General features: G+C 39.4%; 1 protein-coding gene across 1 annotated transcript in view; it reads left to right on the top strand.

The window, feature by feature from the left end:
- ABCC8 (ATP binding cassette subfamily C member 8) overlaps positions 1-15,931 on the top strand; it is a 73,176-nt gene that overhangs the window by 29,471 nt on the left and 27,774 nt on the right. The window contains exons 11-18 of the mRNA XM_030240026.2: positions 124-164; positions 466-611; positions 4,750-4,855; positions 5,077-5,187; positions 7,064-7,139; positions 7,230-7,335; positions 11,488-11,523; positions 13,047-13,082. Of these exons, the coding sequence (XP_030095886.1) occupies positions 124-164; positions 466-611; positions 4,750-4,855; positions 5,077-5,187; positions 7,064-7,139; positions 7,230-7,335; positions 11,488-11,523; positions 13,047-13,082 (658 nt within the window). The remainder of the gene's footprint in view (positions 1-123; positions 165-465; positions 612-4,749; positions 4,856-5,076; positions 5,188-7,063; positions 7,140-7,229; positions 7,336-11,487; positions 11,524-13,046; positions 13,083-15,931) is intronic.

Here is a 15,931-nt window from a genome sequence, read left to right as displayed (position 1 = left end):
GGACAGACATGCAGGGTAAGAGCATAGAAAACACCACTGTAAAGCAGTGCTAGTAACATTTTAGCATTTAGCATGTCTGAATGAAAATTTTTCCTAAATGTTCCTATGTGTTTTCCTTCACAGTCTTTATGAATGCAGCAATACCAATTGCAGCTGTGCTCATAGTAAGTATGGACTTTGTAAATGGTGTTAATTATGACTGACTGTGTTTTCAAGTATAAGTGATGTGGAATTGAGGAAGGAGGAGAACAGGATGCAAACCTGCTGCACATTTGCAGTTCCTCTGGGAGAGAATGGAAAATGCCAACTTGCCTTCTGGGACCAGAAGCAGCCCAGAGCGTGCAGCACTCCCTCAAACTATTAGGAGAGTATGAATTAAGATTCTGTAAATGAAATGCTTGTGAAATATGAGGTCTGTTTTCTTCTTCATGGCAAAACACTGAGGTGATGTTTGTCTCTTTGTAGACATTTGTTGTCCATGCTCATCTGACAAGAAAGGCTGACTTCTCCCCATCAGTGGCATTTGCCTCCCTCTCCCTGTTTCATATCCTGGTGTCTCCATTGTTCCTGCTCTCAAGTGTGGTTAGATCCACTGTCAAGGCATTAGTAAGGTAAGAACTGTAAAATTAATCATTAATCACCCACTGAGTTTCTGAGAATGTTTCCATTGCTCATTTTACAATTTCAAGTTTAGAAATAGCATGGTGATTATTTATCTGTAAACTGCTTCCCAACATTTTTTCCTCTTCATCAAGCTTGTAGAAGGGTAAAAGTTAATCACAGAAGGACATGGTTTACAGCCTGTATCTCTTGGTTTTGCCTGTTGGGGTAGAGTTAGACTGAAACAAGCAAACAAAAAGCCTTAAAAATCACTTCTAAGAGTCACAGTAAGTTAATGACTAAATGTCTAATCCAGCCTTGATGAATTCTTACTTTCTGATGAACACATTAGTTTGAGTATTCAAAAGTTCACTAAATAACCAGTAGAATTGCTGTTTCACTGGGGATTTTGAGCATCAACAGATTAGTGTAAAAATCTCCTAATGCTTTTTCATATGCAGTGTAAGTCTACCTGACTGAGTTTGGGCTTCCTTCTTTATTAGGACAACTTTATGACCTCCAGTGAAGCTATCTGACAAGCTTATTTAAGCTGTGGGACTGATACTGACCACCAGCCCTTGCTTAATTGCCTTTGTGTTGCTTTGGAGGTGGAAGGGAGACTGCAGCACCAGGCTGAGATTTCCTTCAGTGTTTGAAAATTCCCTGACAGTGCAAAGTCACAGCTGTGTCCTCTCTCCTAAGAAGTGTGAAATCTGAGAGCATCAGCAGCTGGCAGGAAATGTTTTGCAGCCACTGTGATAGTCCCTAGAGCCATGGCAAATTTTCATGCAAAGATTACAGCCAGCAAAGTGTCTGGGAGCCCACACTGACACTGCCTATTACCAGCAGGCATTTATTTTGCCTTGTCTAAGGATTTCTTTGCAAATGAATTGTGCTTGCTAATGCCACAGGAACAATTTGAAAGCAATTAGTATCAGCCAAGTATTAATTGTTGCTAGCTGGGAGTTCTTCATGGGTTATTTTGGAGATATCTTCTTGTTGGCAGGCTGTTGCCCTGCCATTTGTGGTGTAGACAGGAATCAGACTCTGTAACAAAGCTGACATCATCCTTGCTGGCTGGCTGTATCACCCAGGTAGTGTTCCAGAGTGCATTGCTCCATAGTGCTGGTGGTGCTGCTCTCTCTAGAGTGCCTCACCCTTCAGAGGAATATTTTGGAAGCATGTGCCAGATATTTTCAAGCCATATAAAGATGTGGTTGCTGAAATAATTCAGTAAATGTTAAAAAGCAGACAATTGAGTTTCCACCAATTGAGCACAGCTATTGTTTTCTTGCTGCAACTTGTTACACCTTCCTGCTTATAAGTAGCTGGTCAGGCAGAGGTGACCTAACCTGGCAAATCTGTATTTCAGCTTTTTTAGGCTGTGGTAGTCTGATTTTAGCATGTGTGCAAAGATAGCTTCTTCTGGAGTGACAGAAAGGGACTAAGTGGTACAGAAGATGATCCAGCAGTGAAACCAGCATGGAAAGGACAGTAAGAGTGTTACTGGCTTTGCTTCCCAGGCACTCCACAAGCCCTGCTCTCTTAGTGTTGGCTACAGTCTTTGATGCCCAATGCTGTCAAGGACAATAACATTGATCAATAGCCATATCAGTATCTTTAATTGCCCAATTGCACACATTGCCCAATTGCAAAGCAGCCCCATGGATGGGCACTGACACACTCAGAACCACTGTGTGACTGACAGATTTAAAGCTTCTGTTCCTGTAGGATCCCTGAAAATGTTCCAAGTTATGGGCTTGGGTGTCTGCTTCTGAGAGGAGCAACTGTTTAAAGTCTTCAGGAAGGTGACAAAGCTGATACCTCTTTGTACAGTGGTGCTTTGGGTTTTTTTAATGTGTGGAGTGTTTCTGCCACTGAAAACTGAAACTGAGGAGTCAATGGATGCATTTCTTCAATGTGAGTCTTCAGGGACAAAGAGTGCAGTGTACCATTCTCAATCAGCAAAGGTTAAGCAGCAAGAGTGGTATTATGTCTCTTACTGGGTTTAATATCAAACCATCTTTCCATTCAGCTGTGCAAATGACCATGTTTTAATCAATATGTCCTTTCTGTGGCTTAAAAATAAGTTCCCCTCTGGAGATACTGGAATACTCAAATTGTGCTGTCAGCAGGAGCTTTTCAGAGAACGTCCTTTTTCTATTCTTTAAGTGTTCAGAACAGTCTGGCATCCTAAGTAAGAGCTGTTGCCTCTAAGAAAAGATATTCTCACAGCTCTACTGTGTTTCTTCAATAATTGCCTCAGGAGGAGTAATTCCAGAATTATGCAGAGCATTGGGCTGGGGTTTGCAGAGAGTACAGACACCTGGATACACAACTAGAGAATAAATCAAATTGTTAGATGGCTTAACAGAGACATGCTCTTGTTAGGATGTGTATGGTCTGAGAATGTTTGCTGTCTTCTCCTCCTACCCCTCTAGACCCTGGAGCAGATACATGGGGAACTTCACTTCTCTGTCTGTTCCTTCTATCTTCACAGCAATTTCTCAAATATCAGTGTAATTTTCATGCAGAGAAAATAGGTGCAGCTGCATATCAAATCCATATAGGCAGCATCTAAACCATCATTTGGTCCGTTTAAAAACATTTGAGATTTTCTTTTAAATATTTCATTCACTGAACAAAAAGTGTAAGATTCCTAGCCCTGTTTTCCAGAGCTTTGTGCAAATAGATATTAATATCTCTAGCAATGGACCTTCTAATCACTTCCTTTGAGATATAATATCTTCCCATTAAGGGATCAAAAAATGATCCCAAGTTAATTATTATTCCTCTTGTCACATCCCAAATAGTTATTCTCCCCCTTTTTGTTGTTTAGATTGTAGTACCCCCTCTAGCTAAATTCCCTCCACTGAATCCACTAAGAGATCCACTGATCTCAGTCCCCAGCTGCCATTAGCAATCAGTAAGGTTGACAGAAAAACTCTAGAATCAGTTCTCTCCTAGGGAGTCCCAGGGTGACTTTGATCTCTGCTTGCAGGACAAGTGTTAGCTGTGCAGGGAGTCTGCCTCAGGCAGTTCTGCAGTGCCTGGATCCAGCAATGTTTTGACATCAGTGGGGGATCTCACAAGGTTCTGAGGAGAAACTAAGTCTCTGTCTAAAGAAGAAATCCATGGTAGTGAAATGCAAAATAAATCTTGGCAGGTGAATTCTTATTTTATAAGATTGGCATCCTAACAGATTACCACGTATCACGATGCTTCAGTGGCATTGTTTTTCCTCTTTCTCCCCTGTGAGCCTAAGGCTAAACATTGAAATCAGTTTTTTTCAGCTCTTGTCCATAAATTTATTTTTAGGCCTCCTGGCACTTTATAATTTTGAAGACTTATTTCCAGCTAATTGAGCTCCTTTGATGTTGAGTTCATGATTCAATCCAATTCTCTCACAAATTTCATTTGCTGTTCCTGTGAGTAGATTAGACATACATTTTATAAAGTCAGGTACAGAGATAAAATTGATGCCCTGATCTGTTAAATGTCTTAATAAAGGCACATTATCTCTTTGCTAATTAAATCTTAAAGCAGCTAGTGAAAATTTTATGCCTTCTTTGTTGCTGGTTGTCAGGATTCCTTTTATATCTCATCTGTTGAATACTATTCTGTTGTAGTATATTCCTTTATCTAGTTACCTTATGCACATCATATTTCACCACAGATGGTTGAATTTGGCTCACAGTGTACAGCTTTTATAAGACTGTTCAGTAGGACTGACTGGGCCAAACTTGACCAGCATAAATGACTAAAATTCTATAAAATTCATAAATGACTAAAATTGAGTGAGTGGTTTTAAAACAAGCCACTGCTGTAGCCCTTCTGTGTCCCACCAAATGCCTGTAAAAATCTTTGTGTGAGATCGCTCTGGAGATGTCAGAAGAGAGACGACTTGAGGAACATCTGCACAAACTGTTAAAATATCACTGTTAATAAGCAACAGGAGAGGTTTTGAAATCTTCCTGGAGTAACTTCCCATTGCATGTTTTCATACACCTGTAACCAAACAAGAACAAACAAACTATGCAGCAGACAGCAGCTAAGTACCAGAAGGAATGCTCTGTAATAAACATTGCGCTGAACAAAAGTTTTCCTTCCAAGGCTGAGGTGTCATTGTGGGGTTTTTTTCCCTTTCAGTGTGCAGAAATTGAGTGAATTCCTGTCAAGTGAAGAAATTGGAGAAGAGCATGATAAATCTTCAGAGCTAAGAACTGCAGATAATCACAGCAAGTACCAAGCAGTGGTGAGTAAAGCTGTCTCATTGCTGGTGAAGTGGCTGCAGTCATTTGTACCCAGAATAAATTTTTCACTTCTCCATTTCCTACTGATTATTTCTTGCAATTGCAAAACCTCTATTTTAATACCCTGAACTTCATCATTCACACTATGGTTGCTAGAGTTTGGGACGTGTTGCTGATGCTGCCACCAATTAGTGCTTCTTTCTGTCTCTCTGATTTTGCACAGCCACTCAAGGTTGTGAACCGCAAGAGGCCTGCCAGGGAGGACTGGAACAATTACAGCTCTCACATGAGAAGACCCATTAACATCACAGAAGCAGATGATTTTTGTGTAAAGGTGATATGAAGGTCACTCTAATAACACTTATATTAGCTCACTAATGGTCACTTTTGTGCTCTGATGGCAGTTTCAAGTTCAAGACCCAGCATTTTGTGTGAACTGTCAGGCACTTGTCAGAGATTAACCTCCACCTTTCTTGTATCTGTTTTCCTTTTTAAGAATTAACTACTAATCTCTAGGTTGTGATCAGTTGCAATTATTCCTCTAGATTTCACCCAGCCATTTACTATTTCAAGTGTTTAAGTCATTAGCCCTGTTCTCAGGTCCAAAATTTTTAACTTAGAACAGCCAAGATTAGAAGGAACCTCAAAAAATCATCTGACCCAACCTTTTATGTATGCCAGAGTCTGTCTTCCAGTTACAGGGTCTGTATAGAATAATAGGATGAAGAAAATTGAAAAGAATTTGTTCTAGATGTTCCCAAAATAATGTCATCATGGGTCTTCCTGTTTTGGAATTCCTAGTGGCCTTTCCCCAGATGAAATTAAAAAATTATTCTCAAAGACCTAACTTGTCTAAAGAGAAAAATTACAATTACTCACTTTGAAGCCTGATGCTCTTGGTTTGTTGTGGAAATGGCCAGAAGTAATAAAAATCCTGATGGTTGTTATAGTGATGAAGCTGTTTATTTAGGGAGCCTGCTAATACATTTGCATTTCCAGCAAAAGAAGATGAATAATTCAGTTTCATGGGACTAAGTAGGACAACTGGTAATGTTTTCAGGGGTTTTTTTATACATGGTGAATTGGTGCAGGATCCTTCTTAACATCTTCCAGGAATAGAAGAGGAGTATTTGAAAGAGGGTTTTGGGGGCAATGTTGGGCCAAAAGACTGCCTGGAGTGCCAACAGTGTCACAAAGGAGAGGCCGGTGCAGTGACCTCTGTAAGGCTTGAACAGAAAGCCAGGCCCAGGGATAATTTTTGGCTCCATCTGCTGACACCACTGTCACCAGCAGCCCCTGGGTCAGGGAATTTGTGCAGGTACTGCCTGCCTGCAGCTCATTGCCCAGGAAGGGCATCAGTTGAGAGAGGATGTAATCCAGAGGGAGGAACACCACGCTTGCTTTTGCTCGAGATAGGACTATCAACTTTTCTCCAGGGTGGGATAAAAGTGTCCCCTTCCGTGCTTCTTAGATGGAAAATCGTTGTACCTTGCATAGCTGAAAGGCTTTGAAGGCTTTAGTGGCTCTTAGGAAGTGAGAGAAGAGGGTCCTGTATAAATGCCTTTTAAAATTGTCTCCTATTCCTTGTTTCTCATAGTATCCATGGAAATTCCATTTAAAGTCTGAACAGGCTTTGTTTCCTGGTTTTAGTCTTTTTCAATTAGATTATTTCTTCATCTTTTAAAACCTAGATTATCTGAGAATCATGTCAGAAATACAAAGGAAAATGCTGTAATGGGCAGCAACATCTAATTTCATGGAAGGTTCTGCAGGTCTGCTTGGAATTTGGGGGGTGTAATTGCTGTGTAAGCTGCACTGTGTCTCGAGTGACATTCAGGGCTCTGCAGAGAGCAAACTGGGCATGGATGTAATTTAATTGTCTTGTAGTCATTTCACTTATTACATGTACCCACCTTACAGACAACAGAACAAGAGAAACTCCCAATGGCAACTTTTTTTGCCCTTATGAATTCTCAATAATTTTCTAATAGTCTAATAGTGCTTGTTTGAGTTCAGAGGTTTCTGCCCATCAAAGTACAGTCCTTTACAAAGTCAGTCACTTGAAGATCCATTTCCTGCATTGGGCAAAGGCCAACTCTGTTCCTGTGCTCAGTGTAATGAAAAAAGTGTCTCTGATGTTGGGGAGGGGGGGGAAATAGCGAGCTCTAAATCTGGATTTCTGTTCATCTTATCTCTCCATATTGTTATAGATCACAAATGGATTTTTCACTTGGACACCTGAAGGTCCTCCAGCATTGTCCAATATTGATATCAGAATCCCTCAAGGTACAAAATTACATCAGATAAACAGAATAAGATATCTATCCACAGTTATTTGGTAAATCATAACCTTATGTATACCTTCCACCCTCCCAGGGCAGCTAACAATGATTGTAGGACAGGTGGGCTGTGGTAAGTCATCTCTCTTGCTGGCCATACTTGGTGAGATGCAGAAGATCTCTGGGAACATATCCTGGACCAGGTAGGGGCATTTAATGTAAAATTCTACTTTAATTTAAAAATACAGCTTGAGTATAGTGATAATGCAGAAAAAGCCCAAAATCTCTCCTGAGAACTTGTGGAGTCAAGAATTTTCTAGATACACAGTCAAGATAAAAACCTTACCCTAAGATCAGAAAGAGTCCCCAGCCAGGGTGAAACAAGCTACCTATTCTATTAATAGGAAAGGACAACCATTCTTGAGCTTTCTGCACTCCAGCAACTTAACCTGAGTGAAACTGGAACTAATTTGGAATTAGAATTAATGAGCTTGAGGTGTTGTGCAGCTAGAGAATGGTGTTTGCACTTTCATGCCTGAGCTGATGTCTTTGCATGGAGCTCTGAAGAGGTTCTGGCTCACTAGGAGCAGTGCTTGGCTCAGATGTGTGCTCCATCCCAGCACCAGGCGAATGCCTGAGAATTTGAGGTCACTGCCACTTGAAAGACACTCCTCAGAGTCATCCCCAGTGCATCCTGCCTGATCTGACAGGATGAGTCACTGGGGATGCCATGTCCTGCCCTCCTTCCCCAAGGGGACACAGCACCTGGACTCTGATAGCCACTTAGAGATTCCACTCATGTCTGACTTGGGTATTGGCCTTGAGGAGAGGGGAAAAAATTGTTCTGAACTCCAGCAGCTTCTGTTGCAACAACTTCTCTTGACCTTCAGGTGAGGTGACAGATGGTAAAATATATTGCAGTAAATTCCTGCCATCTCTAATACACAGTTTGATCAATATGTGTGAACATTTTTGGCCGGTTTATTTCACAGTAGCAGACTTCCTACCCCTACAGTCTGCACTTTGCCCTTTGGGCTATGATTATTTGTAGGTAAAACTCAACAAATTGCAGAAGGTACCTAGAGAAACAATTAGTTTTATTTCCAATTGTTTGGGAATGAAGGAAAACCAGGCTACCTATAAATCAAATCCACACACTCTGATGGACAGAGGGTCATTGTTATTCAGTGGATTCTGCAGCAATTTTGTGGAAGGGTTCTCTAAATTCCTTGACTGTTTGTCAAGAGACATGATTTATATCCAGCCTTCATGTGTAAGCCAGTCACACTACTGAGAATTGCACGTGCTTTAATAGCAATAATCTGTGGAAGGAAGGTTGTCTACTTTATAGGTGGGGAAAATGAAACATAAGAAGCTGACCCTTTCAGCCAGGGAGGGAAACAAGCACAGCAGCCAAAGTTCCAGAATGTGGTGATCTATCCATGAGAATATACTTCCATAAGCAGAAAATCAGACTGTGGTGAGGAACCATCCAGAATCCCTGCAGCCTTATTAGGTGAACTAATTTCATTTCAGCAAGACTGTAGTTTTTTACAGATGACATAACATGATTAAGAAGTGTAATTTGAATGTCTGATGCTAAACTAAAACAGATGACATGATGTTTCTGATCAGAAACTGTGTTGTGGTTTTAAATAGCACTTGTTTAGAAGTATGTTCTTCACAACAGTGGAAAGGTCAGAAGTGGTTTTCATGTCTTCTATATGTGCCAAAGTATCACAAGGTGCAATTCAGTTGTTATCACATTTGCTGTGCTATCTGTCAGATGTGTAGAAAGGGACTTGTGGCTGAACAATCTGAGCACTGTAAGTGCTGGCTGCACTGGGGCAGATTAGGTGTTGTCTCATCTTTCAGAGCTGCTGCCATGTGCACTGGTCTATTCAGAGTGATGGATGCAGCCAGTGTGGGCTGCACCCCTGTGTTGTAAAGCTATCAGATGAAAGCTCCCTTAATTTGATAAGAAAATACTAATGCCTGACTGGGAACATGCAACCTTATCCCAGGTTCAAGGAGAGTAGTCTTATCAAGTAATCATCAGGGCTCACAGCCCCAGCTCAGGCAATGAAAAGTGTCACCAAAATCACTTAAGTTCCTTGTTAGAGCTCTTTCTTTGGGAATGCTTGGCTTCAGTCATTCATGTTACAGAATAGACCTGAATTAGTTCATCCAAATTTCCTTCCCCTTCCCTTTCTCCAAGGTCATAGCTATGAAGAATGTATCCTGCTGACATGTCACTCAGGGCTCAGGAAATCTGGATGCTGTTTCTGGCCCTTCCCTTGATCTAATGGATAACAAGTTATTTCCCTACTCTTTGCCTCCATGCTTTATGAGTAAAACAGGATTAACTGTGTATAATTTTTCTTGTTTCTTACAAAAATTCTTTCAAGCCCTTAAAAAGTAATGTATTTTATTCCTGGGTAAGGAGGGAGATAATCAGAAGTGAACCATGGCTCATGTGTGATATTTTTGTTTGTCACAGTGTGTGTCCAGAAGATTCAGTCAGATTAATGCCTCTTGTCCAAAACAGCCTGAAAGCATCTCAGTATAAATATTTTATCATATGGTTAAGGATTTAACAAAAATAGAGGAATCATTATTTACCTTCTGTGCAGGTGGTAAATGATAATGATTTGACCTGTTCTTGAGTAATTATAGTATATGCCATGCTAATTTCTTCTGGGCAGTATCTCACTTTTAATAGTCCCAATTCAAGTCTTGTTGGAGTACATAATACCAGAAAACTGACCTAATATTGCTCAAACATAATTATGCCATTTGTTTTAAACAGGACATACATTCTTGCATGTGAATCTTGAGTTCATCATAGTGTGGAGTTGACTGGTTTCATCTAATTACAAAAAATTGAAGTTGTTTTTATGCCTACATAGTAAATTGGTTTTTTAAAATACATGTTTACTGGAGTTTTCAGAAACATCCGAGTACTTAATTTAAGTGGGAAATCAAAATCTGAAGGCTTGAAAATCTCAGTAGGGTTATCTTTGCATCGTTAGACATCTAAAATACCTTGACAAATTAGGTCTAGACCTCATTATCAAGCATATGTTACTTTGGCATTTCAGCATCCTTAATTGCCAAGAGTATGCAGGAAAAGGGGGAAGGAAGGGATAGGACAAGTGTGGAAAAGTTGGTTGAGAAATTTGAGCTAAAACTCCAAATGGAGAATAATTGTTTTCCTGCTACAGAGCAGAAACAGAGATCAGGGAATTGATTACAATTTGTTCAGGGTCTTTGTGCCATGCAGGGAAGGGCTGGAAAAGGAATTTTCTATTTCAGCCTATCAATCACTAGTTCCTGTAAAGAATGTGTTTCTAGTTAATGATATGCAGCAGGCTTATGGGTGTTTGGAGACTGGACCACTGAGTTCACATGGTCACTAAAGACCAGTGGAGTGTGAGTTTACTGTAGAAAAGCTTTGTGCAGTACACAGACCTTTGGAGTAAAGGTACTGGTGGCTGCCTGGTGCTCTCAAATTGTACAGTAATTTGATTTAGATATGGTCATAGCTTGTTATGCATAAATTTTATTTAAGTGTCTCAAACCAACTTTTTAATCTGCAGGTATAGTTTTCTCTCCTGGATATTTATAAACAAATTGTGTTGGCTCAAAGTTAATGAGGCTGTCCTCTTTAAAGCATCAAAGACTTTGTTCCTCCTTGATTTTGTTTTTATCATTTGACACACAGATTTTTCACTCTTTTGAATGGAACTGAATTTAGCATCAGTAATAAGTATGCCCAGTCATCCTGTCAAAACAACTCTGAACATCTTTTTGCACGTTCAAAAATAGCAAAACCTAAACCTGTCTGTCCTTTGGACCTGCCTGCATTTACACAAGCATCCCAAGGATAGGGCTGGCACAGGACACAGTATGTGGCAACTGAAGGTGGGATTTGGGGTTACAGTAACCCATTATATGCTGTAAAGATGCAATTACTCTTGTGGGAAAAAAAAAAAAACACAAAAACAATAGTATTACAAATTATCATTTGGTTTTCCCAGAAAATGATCTTTTTATAATGGAACATCGTTCTTGTCACAGCAGGACTTCTCAGTTCTGCTAGCACCTCCAGGACAGGGTGGAGGTGATTTTATTTGAGTCAAATTAATGTTTTTAAGGTAAAAAAGGGTCACCACATCTTTTTGCCTGATGAAATCAAGTCAGTTTGTGTAGAAGTAACAGATGCTGCACTGCAGCCCTGTGATAAGTAATGTTTGCAGCCTGTACACTAAGTGGAATTTAATAGTTTTTCTTTCTGGGGCAGATTGCTTGTGCTCACTTAAGTAAACAATCTTTGCTTTCTGTTTGTGATGCAGCTGCACTTCTGACAGTGAGACCGGGGAAGATTTCAGGTATGGTTTATATGCAGTTATTGGCTTTCCTGCTGAATTGATTGCAGTAGAAAAAACCAAAGGCTTCTAAGATCTGTGCTGAAGATATAGAGTCAGAATTCTGAAAATCAGTGAAATTTTAACTGCATTATCTCAGGATACAATTTTTGAAAGCACTTATTCAAGTTATAAAAATTAGAGTTGGATTTCTGTTATGAAAGCATTGCCATTTGGAGATTTTGAAAATTCTATCCTGATATGTCTTTGAAAATCTTTCTCTAAAGATCTGAACCAGGTTATGTTACGCTTTGAAAAATGGTATTAAGTATTTAAAGATCTCATTTATTAAAGCAAATTCTCCCCATTACCCTTCTCTTCATTTTTTCACATCCTGTCATAAGTTTGTTTTCTCACCTACCATTCTTCAGGCACATGCAGAGAAGTGTGGAGAGTAAGGGATTAGTCCATCTGTTGGCACAGAAATTATTTTTACCTGATTAACATAGCTCAGCTTGGATTTTGGGAATATTTTCCAAATCAACTAAGAACAAAGCTTTCTGTCTTTGGGGCACAAGCCTCCAGAATGTAGGAGGTTTACAAGGTTTACAAACCTTGTAAAAGTGATGATCCTGTTCCTGCTGGACTCAGTGAGAACTTTGTTGTTGAAATCAGCAGTGTCACATGGCCTCCCTTACCTTGACTTAGGCTAAATCTTGGGGCTTTTACTGACCAGAATATTTTCTTGGTTCTGTGATTCTCTAGCTATTCCCTTGCCTTTTCTTTAGATTTGCAGCTTCTTCTCTCCCATGTACTTTATTTCTCAGACTTGTTGCCTGGTTTTCAGGCTGAGTCCTGCAAAACTGCTGCTCCCATCTGTGTGTAGTGTAAGAGGAACTTTCATGTACCTCATGTCTAAGCCTCATGGTAAAGGTTACTTTGAAATCTTACAGTCCTTTCTGTGTTCAGAGACTGAAGCTTCTGGGCCAAGTTGAATGAAAACCATTTGAACCCATTAAGATACAAGAGAAGTATGATCAGAGTCATGTTTGAAACTGGTATGGAAATGGATGAGGAAGAGTGAGATAACATGCACAACAGTATGGCAAGAGTATAAAAAGTAGGGAAGAGTATTAGACTGGATTAAACAGTTACCTACATTATCATATGTTCTGGGAATCCTGGTTGATTCAGTGCTGCAAGAATACCTTTGGTGGTTTTGTTGCACTAACATCCTGAAGAACTGTCTTGGTGTTCTCAGAAGAGAATTTTGGGTCAAAGTCTTTTAAGGTCTTGAGCATTTACTCATAGGTGTTGAAGGCTTCCTTTGAAGTTGTTTAGCACTTCTCCAAACTGAAGCTTTAACTCTACCCTCTTTAGGTCAATATCACATGGCACAGAAATAGCATAAAAAGAGCTTTATTTCTGCTATACAGTCATTTTGCTGTATTTTTAATTATAGCATAGTTATATTATTTTGTGGTGTTATTTGCCCTGTCTGAAATATTTATTTTTTAAAAAAAAACCCTTGTGTTTGTTTTCTACAGCCCTGAGAAAGAATCTCCTGTTGACATGGAAGTCAGGTACAACATTTTAAAAAACTAAAGGGAAGCTCCAGAGGTGTGTTCCAACCCCAGCCATTCTGTGACTTGGTCAACATTGTTCAGCAGTTTCTGCACTTTAAGAGTTTAATATTCCCCCTTAAAAGACAAACAAGATGTCTCTGTATGCAGCTACTGCAAGACCTAAAACAAAAACAAACAGGTGACCCTTGAAGTTTAATAATGGCAGAAAGATTTCTTCCTGAATGCTCAGGACTGGCAATACCAGAATGCTCCAATACTTTCCATTGGGCTGAAAATAGAAGAAACATATTTTTTGCATGTGCAGTTATAATGCAGACCAGTACACATTTCTCTCATATCTGAAGAACATTTGGATTTTAGTTTACTGATAGTAGAAGTTAATGAATTGTGCCAAATAATCAAAACAAAACTGTAGTCAGCAATCCCAAAACACACAGGAAAGGCTTTGCAATATATTCATCGTAATCCTAACTCCATTGCATTTTAAGTGCATCTATTTTCTTTTAAAAATTGCCAACATCTCAGATTTTGTAGATTTATTAAGGCACTGAGATTCATATATGAGTGTCCCTTAACTAGGTGTGTTTGATCTTGGAGATCTACTGCACCTGCTGTACTTAACAAAATGAAATCTGAAAGTAGAGATGGATTAATAAGTTTAAGCAAACAATCTTCACAGCAGAATGACTGAAGGAGTCAGTTTGAAGGGACCACAGGAGGTCATCTGGTCCAACCTCCCTGCTCAAGCAGGGCCATCCCAGAGCACATGGCACAGGATTGTGTCCAGATGGTTCTTGAGTATCTCCACTGAAGGAGACTCCACACCCTCTCTGGACAATCTGTTCCAGTGCTCAGCCACCCACACTGGAAAGAAGTGAATGTTGTTCCTTTTCACAGTGTTGTTTCTGATTAATTAACCTGATTCATCATTAGTAAACAGGCTTGATTCTATAGAAGACATAGTTCATATTTTCCAGGGAGTTCAGGGGAGGTTTTCCCTGTTTACTGCAAGGCTGAATTTTTCTGTCTGCACCTCTGTGATAATTAAGAGGCTGTGGTTAGTCTGTTGTGTTATCAGAGGGCAAACAAACACTCTTTATTGCTGAAACACATGGTTATTTATGCATTCTGGGGACAGGAAGCAATCACTTCCACTCACAGAATAATCCCTGAAAGGTCTGTGTCTCCTAAACCATTGGTTTGCATTCAGTCCTAAAACTGTGAAACCTTATGGATATTCAAAGCAGACTTTCAGAGCAAGTCTTGCACGCTTCCTTGCAGAATATTTTGTACTCTGGATTTTCAGCCATGTGTTTTTCACAGTTTCAGTAACAATTGTTGGATTCTCTTTACTGTATGCAGCACTATGGACATGCAATAGATTTCATATATGTGAAAAAGAAGCTTGCAAGCACTTGCAGGCTTTTTATTTATGTCAAAATGTGATCAGTCTTGATATGCCATTCTAGTGTCAGTTTGCAATTAGGATTTAGAGGAATTTACTAAATCCTCGGTCCATAATCAGTTCTGGCAAGCTCACTGCCTGTTGCCAAGTTCCTTGCAGTAATCAATTCTCACTGATGTCCTAAAAGCAGAATGTGATCCACATGTGAGTGATATTTCCAGACATTGTGCTGGTGCTCAGCATGGAGTGCATCACACTGGCAGGACCCCTATCTTCACTCAATCAAAGAACACTTTCTGCAAAAGCTTTTTCCTCAAAACTTTGCTGATATTTTTCAAAAAGTAAATTAGCAGTAACTTTTTGATCACATTGAGAATTAAGAGCTGCAAAGTCACAGTTTCAAGCAATCAAAAGGAGGGGAAGGGAATACGTCTTCATCTTGGAATGCTCAGAGCAATTTTTTTCTCAGTTATTAGGATGAAAATTCCATACAAATTGAAAAAGTGCTGCTTTCTTGAGGCAGACCTAAATGCTCTTTGAATTAGATTTTGGGGCTGCAGGCTGGCTGCCTAGAGGTTATTTTCTGTCCTTTTCCCCCCTTTTGTTTAGCTATTTCTGTTTCATTTTCCAGTAAAGAAAATGCATAAAGCATAATGAAATTCTAGTGAACCATCATAAATTTCAAGTTGGAAGCATGTTAGCAGCATAGTGGAATTGTGTGTTCTTTCAGGTCATCAACAAAAATTGGATCTTATCTTGGTTTCTAAACAAGCTTTGTAAAAGCCTGAAAAAAAAATGAGTAGGGCAAGTGACCTTAACTTATAAAGAGAAATAAAATGTACTTTGTCAAGTCATGGTTGGAATTGCTTTCAGGTCCAACTAGAAATAGGTTGCCATGATGGCTCTTTAGCAGACAAAGGCCACATTTGGGAGAGAGGTCCTGTCTTTTTATTGGATTAACTGATAGAGCTAGGAAGAAAACAAGTATGCTTTTAGGCATATGATCCCTCTAGCTACCTTTTCTGTAGAAAGGATGATATGCCAATGAGTTTCCCAAAAGTATCAGTTGCTCTGATAAAAGATGTTGCCTTTCTCCCAGCTCTGCCTTACTGGGATGCTTAATGCACCACAGACAACAAAAGCACAAATTCTCTAGCAGGCAGGACTTTCCTTTTATAATAATAATAATAATAATAATAATAATAATAATAATAATAATAATAATAATAATAATAATAATAATAATAATAATAATAATAAATTCTGTTAAGTAATATGTGCATGATGAGTAAGATCCTGTTGACTGTACCTGGTAAATTGTTCCTTCTGATGATACATTATGAGGGCCATTTCAGTGGGGGAAATTCAGCAAATATTTTTTTTGTCTGTGTTCTCTTTTCTTGCCTTTATAGGCATAGAAATTACTTACTTGTTTACTTTC

Source organism: Serinus canaria, chromosome 5, assembly GCF_022539315.1.
Source record: "Serinus canaria isolate serCan28SL12 chromosome 5, serCan2020, whole genome shotgun sequence".
Taxonomy (NCBI): domain Eukaryota; kingdom Metazoa; phylum Chordata; class Aves; order Passeriformes; family Fringillidae; genus Serinus; species Serinus canaria.
This window is presented reverse-complemented; position numbering and strand designations above follow the sequence as displayed.